The 18,663-nt window shown below is 34.6% G+C and overlaps 2 protein-coding genes, 2 non-coding genes and 1 pseudogene across 4 annotated transcripts; 4 read left to right on the forward strand and 1 right to left on the reverse strand.

Moving 5' to 3' along the window:
- Positions 1-3,671, reverse strand: LOC145616419 (asparagine synthetase [glutamine-hydrolyzing]-like; annotated as a pseudogene).
- Positions 3,672-6,020: 2,349 nt separating this feature from the next.
- On the forward strand, positions 6,021-10,339 carry LOC145616183 (uncharacterized). The gene is made up of 7 exons (XM_081670873.1): positions 6,021-6,494; positions 6,594-6,691; positions 7,380-7,445; positions 8,161-8,539; positions 8,846-9,050; positions 9,213-10,132; positions 10,246-10,339. Exons 1-7 carry the CDS (start codon positions 6,073-6,075, stop codon positions 10,337-10,339), a joined length of 2,184 nt encoding a protein of 727 aa, XP_081526999.1. The 5' UTR covers positions 6,021-6,072.
- A 1,681-nt stretch (positions 10,340-12,020) lies between these two features.
- Positions 12,021-12,104, forward strand: LOC145618817 (small nucleolar RNA SNORD25). The gene has a single exon (XR_014108055.1). It is a non-coding gene; the product is annotated as a small nucleolar RNA SNORD25 (small nucleolar RNA).
- A 103-nt stretch (positions 12,105-12,207) lies between these two features.
- LOC145618788 (small nucleolar RNA snoR136) lies at positions 12,208-12,354 on the forward strand. The gene has a single exon (XR_014108036.1). It is a non-coding gene; the product is annotated as a small nucleolar RNA snoR136 (small nucleolar RNA).
- Positions 12,355-15,948: 3,594 nt separating this feature from the next.
- On the forward strand, positions 15,949-18,211 carry LOC145617202 (putative protein phosphatase 2C 25). Its single transcript, XM_081671890.1, has 3 exons — positions 15,949-16,463; positions 17,093-17,434; positions 17,553-18,211. Exons 1-3 carry the CDS (start codon positions 16,086-16,088, stop codon positions 17,895-17,897), a joined length of 1,065 nt encoding a protein of 354 aa, XP_081528016.1. The 5' UTR covers positions 15,949-16,085; the 3' UTR covers positions 17,898-18,211.
- The last annotated feature ends 452 nt before the right edge of the window (positions 18,212-18,663 follow it).

Consider the following 18,663-nt stretch of genomic DNA (forward strand, 5'->3'; position numbering starts at 1 on the left):
CTAACTCTTAATGGCATGCTCCGAAGCACTAACACCATTCATCTGTGGCCTGCCATCAATAATCTTAGGCTTCTTAGCCGGGATACTATTCTTTGAGGTAACAGGTTGTTGCTCATAAGCTGCATTGTGGACTCCGAGGGCAGCCCTACCGGATGGATCAAGGTTCATCGACCAAGCTTGGTCCCACTCGATGGCCTTGGCTGTGCTGCATGCCACACTAGGGCCTCCAGGAACTGTCATCCTAGCAGAGTTCTGCAACAATATAACACAGTACACTCAATTTAATGAAGCAATATAGCATATTTTGTACAAGCATATACTAAAACAGAGAAGATAACAGATTTTTTAGGCACAAAAGTTATCACCTGTGGGAATAACCTCTCAAAGATCATCCTATAGTAATAAGCTTCTTTTGTGTCTGGTGTGTTATGTGGGAAAATATATTCAGCAAGCTGCATCATCTTATCTGTCACCTGCACGAACCATTTTCGATTGCAAAATTTATCATTATTCATTTGACAACATTGTTAATTTGATGATTTGATCAAATCAGAAATTAAATTGACTGTGTATAATGGACTTCTAGGAAATGTACATGTTGTTCAGCATGTGCTTTGAGTCCGTCGATCCAACTGTATCCTACACCATCACTGAATTGCTCCTTCTGACGGTACAAAATGTGCTGCATCAAAAATGCCTCAAAGGTGTAAGCAGAAAAAATCCACAATCTTGTAGCCATTTTTAGCTTTGAATTAAAATAAATGGTCAATTACCTTTGGCAAATATGGCTGCTTCTCATCATCAAAAGCTTTTCTAAGAATCCATTTCTCCATACGTCGTTCCTCTGGCTTGATCTTAAACAAGAGCAATAAAAAAAAAAAAATTAGAATCCGAAATTTCAAAAAAGGTTGCTTTAGTCATGCTCTCATATTAGTAATTCCATTCTTCGACAGTAACAAATAGTTGTAATCATTAAAATCAAGTCTTGTAGCTTATATGTAAAGTGCTAAGACATGGCCACATCGATGAATTCTTTATCAAGGAAAGGAACGCGAGCCTCCAAACCCCAAGCAGAGGTCGACTTGTTGGCTCTTAAGCAATCATATAGGTGAAGGGCTTTTATCTGCAAAAATTATATAGTAGCAGAAGTACTGTTAGATAGGAACTCTGCATGCACAAAATATTTCCATTAAGCTTATTCCTAAGGAAATTTGATGTAAGTTGGAGTACAAATTGTGATTACTTTGCGGCATGTTTCGTGGTGAAACTCATCCTTGTTAGGTGCCTTATGAAAGTAGAGGTACCCGCCGAAGATCTCATCAGACCCTTCCCCTGAAATAACCATTTTGACCCCAAGCGACTTGATCTTTCGTGACATGAGGAACATAGGTGTGCTAGCTCTAATGGTTGTGACATCGTAAGTCTCAACGTGGTAGATTACATCGTCAATAGCATCAATACCATCCTGCCATTCATTAGTACTTAATCTAAGAATCTTTGTAACAGCTTGTACTACTAAAATTAATTTCTGAAGTATAAACTAATTAATTTACATTAATTTTACCTGAACAGTGAAATGAAATTCATGATGGACAGTACCCAAGTAATCAGCCACCTCTCGAGCAGCCATCAAATCGGGTGATCCCTCTAGGCCAACACAGAAGGAATGGAGTTGTGATCCCCATTGCCTAGCAGCCTTCGAGCTGGCTAAGTGACGTGAAGTAATCGAGGCAACCAACGATGAATCTAAGCCTCCAGATAACAGCACTCCAAAGGGCACGTCAGTCATCAGTCTCTTGATAACAGCCTGCATACATAGTAGGAAAAAGCCACACAAACATATTGTAATAAACCATTTATGTAAGCAAACATCACTAATAAAACTTGGTAAAATGTCTCATGACAAGTACAGAAATCAAGCTAAAAACAAACTTACATCTTCAAAGGCGCGTCTAAGGACAAGAGGGTCATATGGGGTGGAAGGAATAGCCTCGGAGAACCAAAGAGGGTTATACCAACGACGAAAACTACCAGTTTTGCTAGAGTACAGATGACCAGGAGGAAATGTTTCAAAATGTTCACATTCATCATGCAAGCCTTTCAGCTCTGATGAAATCCAAACTGACCCTGAAAGCCCAAAAACAAGGCTCAAATTTACTGAAAACATAGACATAAAAATAATTTGATTTTTGTATATTCGGAGAAAACAAATGCATTACCATCAAGACCCTAACCAATATATAGGGATGTAACACCAATAGCATCGCGAGCTGCAATATAACTGTTGTCTCGCGTGTCCAACAACACGAAAGAAAATACTCCATCCAACATGTCAATGAAGTTTTCTCCATACTCCTCGTACTAATCACACATAAATATATATAGCAAAATTTAAACTTATGTTAGTATTACTCTGTATGATATTCATACAAACAAGAACAAAAGGAGCATTAATTATATGAAATATAAGGAATCAAATATACAATAAAAATTAAAGTTGTTACGCGACTCACCAGATGTGCAATAACATCACAATCACTCCCAGTTCGGAATTTGTGATTTGGAAGAAGCTTCCTTAGTTTCTCATGGTTGTAAATTTCACCATTAACCTGTTTGATCAAAATAATAATTCATTTCTAAGTACTAATAATTTTTTTAAAGTCCGAAAAATGATATTAGGACACCATCTAAGGAAGACACCTAATGAAACACTAAGGACTAACATTAGCTATCCAATAAGCTCCGTATATATAATTGGCTAGTACTCGTATGTACATTATAATTAAGTTGATGGACTTACAGTTACAACAATAGTTTTATCGTGATTGTAAAGAGGCTGATCACCGGAAGCAGGGTCAATAATAGCAAGGCGTTGATGAGATAAATAATAACCTCCATTTTGATAGATCCCGCTCCAGTCAGGACCACGATGCTTCAATCTAACACATTTTCGTAACCAAATATACACGTACTATATATTAGTTATTTCACCTTTTGTACAAGTACCAACTATATGAAATTAGCTGCTTAAATAAATCAGTGAATATGCTAGATATTAATAATGTTAATAACTACTACTTTATGAATGCAATGCAAAGATAATAATTAGAGTACTAGTACTCTATATGTGGATAGATTTTCAAAGCTAATTAAAATAAGTTACTCATTAACTCATATACATAATTTTTTACAACAAACATAAAAGTTTCTTAATCTTTTTCGAAAGCACTGTTCTGCTTTGCCATGCAGGTCCTGATAAAAGGTTATCACCTAGAAATGATATATGCGACAACTAATTTTAACGGGGATGGTTCTGAGCATGTGCAAGGTGATCGATTGAACAGAGCCCTTAAGTGAAACTATCATAAAAGGGTCCGATTTTTTAATTTAGTAACATATTTTTTCTTAAAAAAGTGAATTTAGGGTCTAATTTAACAAAATTGTAGACTAGTTTCAGTGTTAGCATTTGTAGCCCCACCTCTAAATTCTAAATGAGAGTACTGACAACCTCAATGCATAACATGAATGCATTAAAGGAAATGAAAGAAATGACATACTTTACAATAAACTAATTTAACATAAGAGTATTACCTGCGAGAAAGCTCAAGAACACGGCATCTCTTAGCCTGAGAATCATCAGAACAACCAAGAACTGCAAGTATTCCACACATTTTATAAATGTACTAGTATTAAGAAATGTCGATGAATTGATGATATGATTCAAGGATTTTTTGATGAATAAGTTTGTTGGAATAAGGTACGTATTTATAAGAACTTGTCTTGGGATGACGTGGTTCCCATAGTGAAGGAGATCACTATCACCAACCGAATACTGGTTTTTTTATGGATAATGTCATGAATTTGGTACAGTATACTCGTACAAATTTCACTTTCGCAAAAACCCCGTTTAAAAAATTATCAAAACAACCTTCTTCAATTACTTCCAACCCTCATATTGAAAATAAAGATTAAGATAAAAATCTATACAGTACGGAGTACATTTATTACTTCTTTGCTTTATGCTTGGTATATATCCCACTCGGAATTATTTTTATACGTGCATATTTTATAAAAAAAATCCGATCCTTAGATTAATTAGTGTGTTTTCACTGACTTCTAAGAAAGTCTTCTTTTTCTTATTCTTTTGATGTGAACTAATGAACTTAGTGTGTTACTCTTATACTCTAAGGCTTGGCCTTTAGATGCACATATTTGTTAATTGTTACTACGAAATTTTGATCAATGCCCCCTTTCGGTGTTTATGTAACTAATGATAATGACATTTTAAGTGAGCCTCAAAACATTATTCTTATACTTCATATATATATCAATATTCACTTCTTAGTTAACTAATCAATCAATCTCTGGCAAAATCTCATTGCTTAAAAAAAAAAAAAAAGACTATCTAATTTAAGCGACTTTCTCATTAACATATCAATGTTAATATGTTGAATAAAGAATTGGACATGCAATATCATGCCCAATATTATTAAAACTATGTCCTAATCTCTTTTAAGCCCTTTAATCACTATTCACATTCATCAACAAATAAAATAGGCAAAAAAAAAAAATTAAAAACTTAACTACAAATCTAGGGGCTATAGACATTTTAGTAACCATATGTATATGTAAACTTAATTTTTTTTTTTTTTATAAAACCTAGTAATCATATACTCTGCAATTTAATCTGTATATACTAGATTTGTATAGGTATGGCCGTATGAGTAATAGGTAGGTAGTGAATTTAAAAATGTTCGTTTAAGTGGATACGAGAACTTATCCAATATCATTATTGGCCTGATCATTTTATTAAAGTTTAGTATAGTTTGATCTAATTCTTTCTAATTTGGTTTACTCTGACATGATGTAGTAATCAAACTTTTAATTGTACAATAATAGAAATAACGTAATCAAATGAGGTCTAGTTATGTACTATTATACTTTATTGAGATATAATAAGGGGCTAATAGGCTATAGCATTTGACTAGCTTTCGGTCTTCTAGACCTGAGCTGAGGTAAGGGTTTAAATCTGACGAAGCTCAAGTTAGAACAAGTTTCTTCTAGTAACTCTTTATCTGATAACACTTACACGCAAGAACGACTTGTTTATCTTATAACGAACATTAAAAGGAAAGTGATTGAGCTCGTGACTCATGATTCGTCATACGACATAGAGTATGTAGATCTTGGACCATACCAATATTGCCAAACTTTCCTGCCTAAAAACGTTCATGCGACAAGCTAATCAAGGAACTCATCACTCACTGCTGCCAAATAGGAAGCACACAATGTTAGAGCGTTAGAGGTCGTATTAAACGCCTTTTGTCCGGAAACTAACAAAGTAATAATGCTGCCAAAATAGTTGAATCAATAATATTTCATCTCCATACTTGTTTCGATAAATAATTCTCCTTTAGCTACAATGAAAGGGACTTTGTGCTTATCATTCAACATCTACGTAGTAATTTGGATATGTAATCTTCTTGTAACATTTTGGTTGTCCTTTCAAAACGAGTGTAATTGAATAAAAATAAAAAAAACCATATCGCGAGGGTGAGAATCAATCCCAGGACCTCCTAGAAATGAAAGAAAAACTCTAACCACTTGAGCTATCCCTCACTTGATGAGAAGTCTAATTTTCTTCTCACTTCTTTGTTTTGGCCACTAGGAGGAGTAGTGGTGGCCGTTCGGTGGATTGCGAGCCGAGGCGGCTTGATGTTGCAATCGAGTTTTGTTTAGTTCACCTTTGTCCGCCACATTCATCCAAGCCTTGTAGAAAGAAGATAATACAATAGTCGCTGTAGAATTTTGCACTAGTAGTAGACTAGTAGTTGCCTAGTTGGATTATAGAGTATTGAGATATTTGTGATGGAAATTTTCAATTGGACCTTCTTATAATCGAGAAAGAACTCGTGGATTGGGCCATTTTAGATAGGTCAGCCCAAACCAACGTAATGAACCTCCAAATCCCAATCTCCCAAACCCAGCAACAATCCCTCCATTTTCAACTTCCAGGTTTATGCAGGGTTTTAGGGAGGAGAGAGAAAGTAGAGAGAGAAAGAACAATCAACAATGGCGATTTACTCTCACAGACGCTTAATTCTCTCTCTTCGTCAACCATTTCATTCCAATTTCAATTTCAATTCCTCCGTTTTTCGTTTCAATTCATCTTCTCCTCATACTTTAAACCTAAATTTTCGATCATCTCCATTTTCTTCAACCTCGGTACTTCGGAAATTCCTGTCGTCCTTCAATTCGTCTCCATTGATAAACAAATTGAGCTTCAGAAGTAGCTTTAATGGCGGCGTTCGAAGCTTTTCCACTCGATTTTCTGAGTCGTCTTCGAGAAATAATGGACCGCCGAAGGAGACGATTATGCTCGAAGGTTGCGATTTTGAGCATTGGCTTGTTGTTGTGGAACCTCCTGATCCTCAGCTCACTCGTGATGATATTATTGATGGTTATATCAAAACCCTAGCTCAAATTATTGGAAGGTTTCTCTTCAATCTCTTTTTCTTTAATTTGATTTCTGTGTAATGCGTTGAATTTAGGTTTAAATTTCTGGAAAATTGATTGATTTTTTGTTGGTGCAGTGAAGAAGAAGCTAGAATGAAGATTTATTCGGTTTCTACACGCCATTACTTTGCTTTTGGTGCTTTAGTTTCAGAGGAGCTTAGTTATAAGCTTAAAGGTGTGCCAAATTATATTATTTGTACTGATGATATCGTAATTGTTTAACCTTTGTCTGATTAAGTACACAACTATTACTTTGTACGAGTAATGTATAAAGTGTATGATATTGTGATCAATTGATCATGGTCAAATGCTTGAAAATGACTAAATGAGTGTGATGTGGTTTACATTATCAGTTACACATTCTTTGATAAGTTCGTATTTTATAATTTCTTATGTCACCTGATGCTCGGAAATGAGGATGATTTGTCTCATTATAGTAAAAAATAAAGAGTGAATTATATAGCTTTGTTTTGCTATTTTCATTATTGGTTTATCCGCTGTTATGTACTTTTCAAATATACATCTGTTTGACAAGTGACAACCTGATAAGTTTCACCATTACATGCTTTGGGTTATGTTTCTCATGCAGATATATGGTTATTCTATTGCATTCAATGGTACATTGATGGAAACCAACTTGTATTCAGTTATATTGGAGGCTACTCTTTTAATTGCACATCCTTTTGATTATTTCACTTTTGTAGCTTTTTTTGGCACCTGACAATGCAATTGGAGTTATGTTTGCGCTTCTTTGAAATATCTAGTGTGTGTGTGTGTGTGTGTGTGTGTGTGTGTGTGTGTGTGTGTGTGTGATTTGTATGATTGCTAAATGCTAATGATGTTTTGAATTTCATTTGGATCAGAACTACCAAATGTTCGATGGGTTCTCCCAGATTCCTACATGGATGTTAAGAACAAAACCTATGCTGGTAAGATCAGATTTTGTTGTCGTGGAGTTTTATGTTATGTGATGGTTCCTGGCTGTACTAATTGCACCTTATTTAGCTAGGTTATTGTATTTAATCTTTCTGTCTACAACTATGTCATGACAGTATCTTATTTCTTGTTTTCAATGTTTCTTTTATTGCTTCTTTGCTTGTTGTTTAGAATGTAGGGCTATATGTTGTGGTGTTGCCCTAGGAAGTTTGCTTGATCAAATTGTTTTGAAATACCAGCCAACTGTAAACTGGTGTGTAGAATTATTGGTGGCAGTTGATGCATTACGAGGTCGTTTATATCCACTGCATATGCCACTGTATATCTGCCTTGTAACTCACTCGTTGCCTGGGATGCTGGGAGGCCTAGGACCTTGGGCCATTCTTTGATCCCTGGTTCTGTAATATTTTCTCATTGGAAGGTCTCTGTTTCCTACCTCAGTTTCTATGTTGTTCCTGTAGACAATGTCTGTTTTCCACCCCCATATGCAACTCCAGGCCTCCGGGGGCCTAGTTTAATGCCATGATAAACTTATGATTCCACATGGTAACAACTTCCCTAACCCTGTTCCCCACAAAACCAAACCAAAAGGCCCAAAACAAGGGGAAGCAGTGGAGTTTGTTGCTCTAGAGATGAAGTCATTAGTATCTTATATGTTACTGTATATGGTTTGTCCCCTTTCTTTCTCTTCTGATTTGCTATTTACAGGCGAGCCTTTCATCAATGGACAGCCAGTTCCATATGACCCAAAATATCATGCGATATGGGTTCAAAACCACGCAGAATCCCAGAGAAGTAGAAACAGAAGTTCAAGAAGGCAAAAGGATCCAAACTCACGATCAAGACCACCTACATCTACATCGGTACGTAATGATTCGAATCAAAACTGGATATCTGCACCTGATCATCTTAATCCGGCCATACAGACATCAACCACACAATACCAGACTTCTCAGCCTTCATCTTTATCAGATCCTGATTACAAGCAGAGTCAGATACGTTCTGCTGATTCTTTAAATGGAGCTGTACAATCCTCTCAAGTGGAGATCCCTTACCACTTGCGAAACCAGGATCAGGCTCCTCCAGCATATTCTCAGGAACAGGCTCCCCCAAACTATACTCAGAAAAATGCTTCTCCAGCCTATAATCAGAATCAGACTCTACCAACTTATTCTCAGATTCATACTCCTCCATCCTCTACTCAGGTACAGCCTCCTCCAACCTACACTCAAAATCAAGCTCCTCCAAGCTACTCTCAGAATCAGGCTCATCCAAACTACTCTCAAAATCATGCTTCTCCAACCTATTCTCATAATCAAGGTCCTCCAACCTACTCACAAAATCAAGCTCCTCCAAACTATTTTCAAAATCAGGCTCCTCCAGGGGCTCTAACCTATTCTCAGAATCAGGCTCCTCCAACCTACTCTCAAAATCAAGCGCGTCCAAGCTATTCTCAAAATCAAGCTCCTCCAACCTACTCTCATAATCAGGCTCCTCCAACCTACTCACAAAATCAAATGTGTCCAAACTATTATCAAAATCAAGCTCCTCCAACCTACTCTCTGAGTCAGGCTCCTCCAGCATACTCACAAAACCAAGCTCCTCCAACCTTCTCTCAGAATCAGGCTCCCTCATCCTACTCTCAAAATCAATCGCATCCATATTACTCTCGAAATCAATCACATCCAACCTACTTTCAAAATCAAGCACGTCCAAACGATTATCAAAATCAAGCTTCTCCAACCTGCTCTCAGAATCAGGCTCCTCAACCCCCCCTCATGCAAAGCCACTCAATACCCAGGACCCCACCTCCTCCTCCTCAAACTCCACCTCAACATTGTACAATGGATCCAAGTTCCCAAGACTGGGGAAGCCGAAGCCATAGCTGGCCGCCTCCTAGAGGATCTGACAATCAAGCCCATCCTCCACCTGCAACCCCAAACAACAATTTTTCTTATAACTATATGCCACCTTCAGCTCCTATAAGTAATGCTCCATACCAAGGCCAGGCCTGGGGACCTTCCTCACAATACCAAAGTCGGCCCTCACATCCCCAAATTTCAAATGATTATGCACACGGCAATTTTCAACCCTCAGCCCCAGCTAGGGACATGCCATCGCACCTGCAAAACACGAACTTCCATGGAGGAAGCATGCCATCTCACGCTCAACAAAATGAGTACCTTCACAAGGATAGTCCACAGCATGCTCAGGACATGGCCTCTCACATGTGTGACCCAAATTCCTCAAGACGGGATAATGCAGCTGGAGTTCAGCAGGATAGTTACCCTAAAAATATTCCATATCATGCGAAGTATACACCATATAATACATATGAAAATCAATTTTATCAGGACAGCACTAGAAAACTGCAAAGTTCAAGTGCCGCAGAAATACCTCAAAATTGGAACCACCAGAGCATACAGGGGTCCATGCAGAACAGCATCTCCCCTGACATGCTGATGTCTCGTGGAGTTCTGAGTCATCAGTACCAGGATAAAGATATTGCTAGGGTAAACCAGAATAGGGAATCTCAGCATAACATGGGATCAGCTTCTCAAAATGTTGATCACAATGGTGGAAGGAAAATGCCTAATGACACAAACATGGACATTGTGCAGACTAGAGACTACCAGGAGCGTGACAATCCCGCTGATGATTATAATTATGCATCAAACAGGTAGAAAAATGTCGGTTGCTATTTGGTGGACAACAAACATCGACAGAAATAGAGTATTGATGTAAATTTATTGTGTGTGATATGAAAGTGCTTTTTTGTTTACTTGTATAAAGGTGTATTTTCATTGAGGCTTTACTAAGCTGCCTTATTCATCACTCATCAGTACTAAATGCAGATTCCGGTTGTTTATCCTCACCTTCGAAATAGGATAAACACTTAACAGTGTACGGGAAAAATTAGATTAAGAATGTGATATCAGAAAGAAATAAAAATCTCTATGCAATGCCTTCAAGTTGGCTTTTTAATTTACTTTCCCGTTTTATGTCAATTTCTTTCTCTTATTTAATATGTTTTGAGGTTTATTGTTTTTCTCTAGTAAAGTATGAAGTTAATTCTTTGAAGTTTGAACTTATATATTGATGTGATAAGAAAGTAGTCTTGGTTGTAGGATGGTAGTAATAAGAAATAATCAAAAAAAAAAAAAAAAAAAAATGGATTGTTGTTACTCTATGTCTCTAAGAAGGATTATTGCTAAACGGAAAGAGCAACTTACACATGTTATGTGTTTTCTTTCCTTTTTTTTTTTTTTTTTTGACGGGAGGGGTTTTCTTTACCTTCCCAATTTGAGTACAATTTTTTTTTAGAATTTCTAAAACTCATTCAAAATTAGGTATAAAAAAAATTAAAAAAAAAAAATAAAAAAACAAAACAAAAACAAAAAACCCTACAGTAATAATTTATCACTATGGAAGAGGTAGTATTTGTAACATGAATTCAAAACATCTCTCTTTGTACTTAAATAAACACCAAGTAGTGACTAGTTTAGTGGTAAACATTTGGATCAAATAACCTTCAAATCTCAATTCATCTCAATTCCCCATTTTGTACTACTCAGAAGGGAGCTACTTATATTACTTCCTCATTTTTTATTTTATTAATTTAATTTGTATTCAATTGACTTGGCAAACTTTTCACAATTATGAAAATGCAAATCAAAACAAATATCACAACTCATAAATTTATGTTGTTTCATATTAAAATCAATCAAAAAAGTCAAAATAAAAAATGTGAGTAAGGGTCTGTTCTGACTTACTAAACTGAGCTAAACAGATTAGAGTTGAGCTGAGCTGAACTGAAAAGTTTATGAGAGAACGAAATTAGAAACAGAACTGAACTGAATTGAACATAACTGAAATCAAGCAGAAGAGGATAAACCCTAAATCCAAAATCAATATAACACAATTACACACACACACAAAAGAGGAAAAAAAAACCAAATAAACAGAGGAATTTACAATTTTTTAGCGCAATTCTTGTTACATTAGATTTCTTATCAATGTTATCATACCATATCTTAGGGAAAAATAAATAAATAAATAAATAAAATAAAAATAAAAAAAATAAATAAAGGTTTTTGAATCTGGATTGGACTTGATTGACAAAGGCCCTTTTGTAGCCCAACTCATAAACCCAATAACCTAATTGATTTAGAAGCGGCGATCCAACTCAACTTAAAACCCCTAATTTCCAACCTTATATAAACTCAACTAATCTGCTTCTTTCTTTCATCAGTCGTTTTTCTCTCTCCTCCCTTCACCAGTTTCCAATCTAGGGTTTATCTTTATCCCTAATTCCCCTAATTTGTTTATTTTTATTTTTTTTTTCTGAAAATTTCTTGAAAAATTAATCTGAAATTTGAAGGCTTCATTTGTTGGTTGATGCGGATAATATATATTCCCTTTGACTCGTTCCCTTGAAGCAACATCAATTTGTGCTGTTTTCTCTTTTTTTTCTTCTTCGATTTTTTTCAGCGATGAAGATTTAACTGAGAACAGCTAAATTTCTTATATTATTTTTATTTAATTTTATTAATTTTTTTGGCAAGAGAATTTGCGGTGATGAGTCAATACAGACCTGTAATGATATGCGGAAATGATCGCAATTCATTGAACATCTAAGGGACTGAGTTTTTTTCTTGCCTTTTTATTTTGTCGATAAAAATATCATTCTTTTTTTTTTATTTTTTTTGTGAAAGGATAAATCAATTAATTAATTATATAATTTATATTATTAATTTGGGTTCACTTTGATTAGGCCTAAAAATGGTGCTAATTATATAAATGGGCATTGTTTTGAAAATGTGAATCCTAAATTAATTTGTTCCCCTCGCTATCCGGTGTAGATTTTTCCATGCTACATTTGGACGTTGGGTAACTACATTATTTTTAACCAATCTATATATTTTATAACAAAAAATTGAATTTTGTCAAAAAAAAAAAACAAAAAATTGAATTTAAAGAAAATGGTATTTATGAAAATGAATTTGTAATTAATAGTAGATTTAGTTAAAATTTAGGTTTTTCTGTAAAGGCCTCAAACTGTGGCCCAGTAGATAAATATGTTTTGGCCCATATATATGTCGACTGTTTTAGCCATCATAGCGAATAGCGATATAAGATTGGACACTTGATCATTTCAACATTATATAGTGAAACGTTAATTTTAATTCAATCATAAATTAATATTAATAAATTTATTTTATACTACCATTAATAATATGGTTAGAGACTTGATTAAAACCATTGATGATGCATGTCACACTTCTACTCTATTAGTCTAAACTCTAATGTACTCGTATAAAGTTTACCAAAAGTTATTGGTGTATTTTGATTGATTTTAGTTTAATACTATGCCATGTCAAATTACAATGCTATGTGTTTGCGAGAGGTTTCGGCTTAGTAGGACTTGTTTATGAAAAACGGAGGACCCGAACATTATGGTGGTGCCACATTGTGGCTGGCCTTGTAGAGTAAAATCACTAAACTTGTGCTCCAACACTTGAATCTTATGAATTATGAGTTATGACAATGGGAATACATGACTATTGACTACCACATCGACTCGATTTGAACTTGCTCAGTTTATTAGGTAAATTAACATAGGTCAACTCCAAATTTATCAGTTTTGCAAAAGTTGGTGAGATGGGCCTGAACTAAGGTCTCTAACCACTTGAAAAAAAAAAATTCTCAAGTAATTGATGGGGCCATAAATAATGAAATTTTTTACTAAAACATTGCGGCCCAATATCTTATTTTAATCTTGAGTTGAACAAATTTATACATTTATGATTTTAATCTTAACTATTTGATACTTAAGTACTTAACAGCTAACATGCTATAGCCAAGAAATTTCCTATGCAATTAAGACCTTAGTCCTTGCTCCTTAGCTACCAAGTACGGAGTACTAAGTCTTAGTATGTCAAATACAATTTGTACACTTTAGTTAATTATATTATTGTATTTCATTAGATTATAAATCTATGATTATAGATAATTATTAGTGCTTGACTTGACCTAAAATTCATTTGAACCTTTAATCATTATTTCAAAATTCTTACTTGTTTGTCTATGTTATTAGGTCTAGTTAATTACCACAATATCAAATTAAGCTTAATTGGCACCTACATGGCTCATTTTATTCATAAAAAAAAAAAAAAAAAAAAAAAATAAAGTGAAAAGTCTATTTCCTATTTAAAACTCCAAGAGACGGAGTGAGTATGTTTGAAATTAAAATCCGAATATTGAACTACAAATCCAAATAATTCTAACCATATTATATGATTGAATCGCTAAGGGCCTGTTCATATTTACTGAGCTGAACTGAACTGATTGGAGCTGAACTGAACTGATTGGAATTGAATTGAGCTGAAATGAACATTTTATGTGAGAGGGAAATTAAGAGCTGAACTGAACTGAACAGATTGGAACTGAACTGAACTGATTGGAGCTGAACTGAACTGAAATTAAATAAATATGAACAGGCCCTAAGTATAGATTTCAAATAATGCATATAAAAAAGACAAACTTTTAGATAAATCGGATGTATAATAAATATTGAACATCCGTTATAAAGTTACCCCTAAAATGAACAAAAGTTACCCTAATATGAATAAAAGTTACCCTGGCATAAATAAAAGTTACGAAGTATTTATGCTTTACTGATAAAAGTTACCCAAAAAATTGTAAAAGTGACCCTAAACTTAATAAAAAGTGACCCCCGATGTACAGTAAATTACTTTACACCGGATGTATACAAAAGTTATTATATAAAAAATACTTAAGAAAGTACGTTATACGGAGTAAGTTTGGATGTATGAATGTATCTTAGTGATTACAAATTCACTCGTTTACCATTCTTCAAATAATTAGTCTAAAAAGTCCTAGTTATACCAACTAATCCCGTGTTAGGGGTTAAGCCCAAATACAAAGACAAATTAGCAGAGATGTAAACGCAACGGTCAATAAAATATCAAGCCAAAAAGGACAACACAAAAGAAAGTCCTGAATTTATAACGGTAAGTTCGTAGCAATTTCTAGGATTTAGTCCAATCATAATCATGGAGGAATCTAATCAAACAAAAAACATAAATTTGACAACAGGTTTTTGCCAGCAAACAAACAATAATTTGTTTATATTCTCTCTCATACGATAACGAGTATTATTCTTACTCGTATTTGTATAACTTCACTCTTTCCTTGAGACTTTAGTTTCCTAGGATAGGATGTGTGTTCACTACACTATTTAACGTGTTTGACCCTCTTTTTTAGCCGTTGCTTTCAAAGTGTTGTCATTTAACTACCTTCTTTTTGTTTTTATTATTATTCCTCTCCTCTTTTTTACCTTGTTTTAAGTTTGTTTATGATATTATGAGAAATTGGCTTTGTTTGATTAAATTATTTTGAAGGCAGAGAAAATCAAGATTCGACTGTGATTTTTAGTTTCAATATATAAAAAGAAATTAATTAGTAATTGTCGACTTATTGTGACTATTGAAGATAATTTAAACAATGAAGCTGGTTATTTGCCACTTGATAGAAGGACAATTTACAAAGTTGTACGACCATTTGCATCCAAGTATGATTCTTAAAGATGTTTAACATTTCATATAAACATAAGATTTGTGAAATTGATCTCTTAAATTGCTAGGTTTTGATGGTATTTTTCTTTTACCAAATCTCAAATCTAACTTGATATGAAATTACATTGTCGACTCCATTATAAAGGGCCTGTTATCATTGACTAAACTCAGCTGAACTGAAATGAATATTATATAAGAGAAGGAAATTAGGAGCTGAACTGAACTGAATTTCAACGTATGAGAACAGACCCTAATTGTTAATTGATGAATCTAAACCTAAGGGAATCATACAATGACATAAGGCAATCTGAGATGTCGATTTTGCAAGTAGGGGAAATAGTTTGTGACAAAGCAATCTATAAAGATATCGAATTCGAACACATTCAACAATAAAAACAATTTATAAAATACACTTTAAATTCAAATAACTTGAAAAGTTGTCCAAGTAATTTAGTACAGGCATATACAACATCAAAAGATTCACTTAATCTAACTAAATCCATATATATATAAAGAGGATCGAGTTCACACTTCCAAAACACCATCCACAATATAATGTTAAATACTACCATTGCTCATCATCATAGAAGTCAATTACCAAAGATACACTTCACAAAAATACCAATCTTCTCCTCAATCCTTAAACCCCATTATACACTTTCCTAAGTTATTAAAGAACAAATAGAGGAAACTTCATACACCCAAACACCCAAACAAAATAGGTGTTGATATTAAATTAATCAATCAATGAATTTTGGTCAAATTTTCAAAATCAGCATCTCATAACACACCGTCAACACGGACACAATTACAACTTGACCCCACTATTGACTTCCTTTATTCTTATTTCCCTTAAATACACCCTTAATTCTCTCACTTCTTTTTCTCTCACAAACAATAACATTCATTTTCTCTATCATACAAAAACAACAATTTCACAATTTTACAACAATTGTTATCAATCCGAACAACAAAGAAATTAAAACCCCAATTTAAATCAAATTCCAAAAAAACTAAAAAAAAATAAAATCAATAATGTCAGTAGTAGTGTCAAATTCCCCTGTTTTTTCACCATCTCATCACAAATCAATCTTCTCAAGTTCAACACTTTCTCCTCGATCTCGAGTTTCTCCATCATCGAACAGTTTCCGGCAGAGTTACGGCGGAGATGGGGCGGCATCGACGTCGGGATCTTCGCCGGCGACGGCTGTGAAGAGAAAAAGGCCGGCGAGATTGGATATTCCGATGATGAATATGGGTTTTGGAGCTCCGGCAACGCCGAGACCTGTGCAGGAATCAATGGTGGAAGATGATTTTGATGGGTTTTACTCTGTTTGTTGTAAGAAAGGTAGGAGAGCTGTTATGGAGGATCGATTTTCTGCTGTGCTTGATATTAAGGGTGATTCTAAACAGGTAATTATTTGATTTAATTTGTGGGTTTTTTTTTGGGATTAATTGGGATTTTGTCGATTTTGTTTTGATTTCTTAAAATAATGATTAATTGGTATGAAGTGCTTTGTTATGGAACTTGATTGGGGAATTCTGGGTTTACATGATTTTGGGTGGAAATTTCTTATCATAAAAGGATTTTTGGACTTGTATGCTCAATAGATTTAAATTTTATTGGTATTGTGGAACTTAATTGAAATCTGGGTTTAAATGATTTTGGGTGAAAAACCCGAAAATTTGGATTTTTATTGATTAAACATATGAAAGTTTGTGACTTATTAAAAATTGGGTGTTGGGTGTGGAATTTGGGAAAGTTTTTGAGGAAAAATATGGAAGAAAAACTCAGTTTGTAATTTTGATGATAAATTAAGGAGAATAGGAATTTATGAAATTTTGATGGTTTATGCACAGAAATTAATTACTTGAAATAATGATTCTTAAAAGTATAATACAGTTCCTTGATAATTATGGTAGATTGTAATCTTTTAGATGGATGTTAAGCTATTTTTTTGAATCATAGCTTGTTATTAAGTTCTTGAATTAGTTATTGAGTAAATTCTGACATATTTTGCTGCATTTTTTGTGTTGTGTAGGCATTCTTTGGTGTATTTGATGGTCATGGTGGTGTTAAAGCTGCTGAATATGTAGCAGAAAACCTGAATAAAAATATAATGGCAGAAGTAGTTAGGAAGGATGAGGAGAACACCGTTGAGGAGGCTGTTAAACACGGCTACTTGAAAACTGATTCCGACTTTTTGGAACAAGAGTTACTTGGTGGTTCATGCTGTGTTACAGCCTTGATCACTGAAGGTGACCTTGTTGTGTCTAATGCTGGTGATTGTCGGGCTGTCTTAAGCCGGGGTGGTGTGGCTGAGGCGCTCACAACTGACCATAGACCCTCGAGGCAAGACGAGAAGGATAGAATTGAAGCCTTGGTAAGAATTCTTACTCCATTCATTCATAAATTTGCTGGGATTTATCTCTTTGGCACTAAATTGGTGCTTTTTATGTGAATAATTGACTTATGGATGTGAAATTGATTGTGATTGATAGGGTGGATACATTGATTCTTACAATGGTGTTTGGAGAATCCAAGGATCCCTTGCCGTGTCTAGAGGAATTGGAGACAGGCAGCTCAAGCAATGGGTGATTGCTGAACCTGAAACGAAGGTTCTCAAGATCAAACCCGATGATGAGTTCTTGATCCTAGCATCCGATGGTTTATGGGATAAGGTTACTAATCAAGAAGCTGTTGACCTTGCCCGACCTTCGTGCACTGCAAGTGAAAAGATTCAGCCACTAGCAGCTTGTAAGAAACTGATTGAGTTATCTGTTTCGCGAGGCTCTTTAGATGACATTAGCGTAATGATAATCCAATTGCCGCAGTACATGCAGTAGTAGCACACTAGCTCACCCTGACTAGAATGACAAGGCAAGCAAAGATGAGACAACCATACAAAATAGCTGGATTATACATTGTTGGTAGTATAGCTTGTAGCATGATTTCGCAATCTGTTTCTCTGTTGAAATGATATAGATATTACATTTGTAAGTGATCAGTAGGTAGGAAATTCATAGTTAATCTAATTACTAGTAGTATTCTTTTGGGTAATTCATGCCCCTCCAGATGTAGGTATAATGACCATATTCTTTGCATAATTCATTGTAATAACTACTCAATAAAGTTGCACTAACAGATTCTTTTGACACATACAAAATTCTGTTTCTGAACTATCTTATACTTGTAATTATGTTCTGCCCTTATATATATACAGGTCTCTACTCTCTAGCATCCATACATGCACTTCAATGGATTACCTATGCCAAATCGAGGTTTTTTCTATATTACGATGGATTGTACCATAAAATCCCGAGGTGTTTCTCAAACAAAAATATAACATACTGTCGAGTGTAAGTCGACACTCTTGCATTGTTCTTCCATGGTTTTCTACCCTGCAAAGTGTTTCTGTAAGGTGTATATATTTTGACAGCTTACCTGTGTTGTTAAGCTCCCAATCAAATTTTTCCAGCCCGAAAAAAATATATTATATGACCCTTTTTTTTCCTGTAATAAAGGATTGTTGTAAGCAAATTTATGTAAGGAAATATTTTTCGGCAAGATCTGAAATAATAAGTTGGTATAAGAAAAATTAAAAGCAGTAAA

This window comes from Chenopodium album, chromosome 26, assembly GCF_948465745.1.
Source record: "Chenopodium album chromosome 26, dcCheAlbu1.1, whole genome shotgun sequence".
Classification (NCBI taxonomy): domain Eukaryota; kingdom Viridiplantae; phylum Streptophyta; class Magnoliopsida; order Caryophyllales; family Amaranthaceae; genus Chenopodium; species Chenopodium album.

What these genes read in the sequence shown, in the direction of transcription:
- LOC145616183 (XM_081670873.1), top strand. Translation starts at nt 6,073, where the DNA reads ATGGCGATTTACTCTCACAGACGCTTAATTCTCTCTCTTCGTCAACCA. An exon ending in CAGGATCAGGCTCCTCCAGC is followed by an intron (nt 8,540 to 8,845) that starts ATATTCTCAGGA and finishes AGGGGCTCTAAC; the next exon opens with CTATTCTCAGAATCAGGCTC. An exon ending in TATAATTATGCATCAAACAG is followed by an intron (nt 10,133 to 10,245) that starts GTAGAAAAATGT and finishes ACTTGTATAAAG; the next exon opens with GTGTATTTTCATTGAGGCTT.
- LOC145617202 (XM_081671890.1), top strand. Translation starts at nt 16,086, where the DNA reads ATGTCAGTAGTAGTGTCAAATTCCCCTGTTTTTTCACCATCTCATCAC. An exon ending in TTAAGGGTGATTCTAAACAG is followed by an intron (nt 16,464 to 17,092) that starts GTAATTATTTGA and finishes TGTGTTGTGTAG; the next exon opens with GCATTCTTTGGTGTATTTGA. An exon ending in AGGATAGAATTGAAGCCTTG is followed by an intron (nt 17,435 to 17,552) that starts GTAAGAATTCTT and finishes TGTGATTGATAG; the next exon opens with GGTGGATACATTGATTCTTA.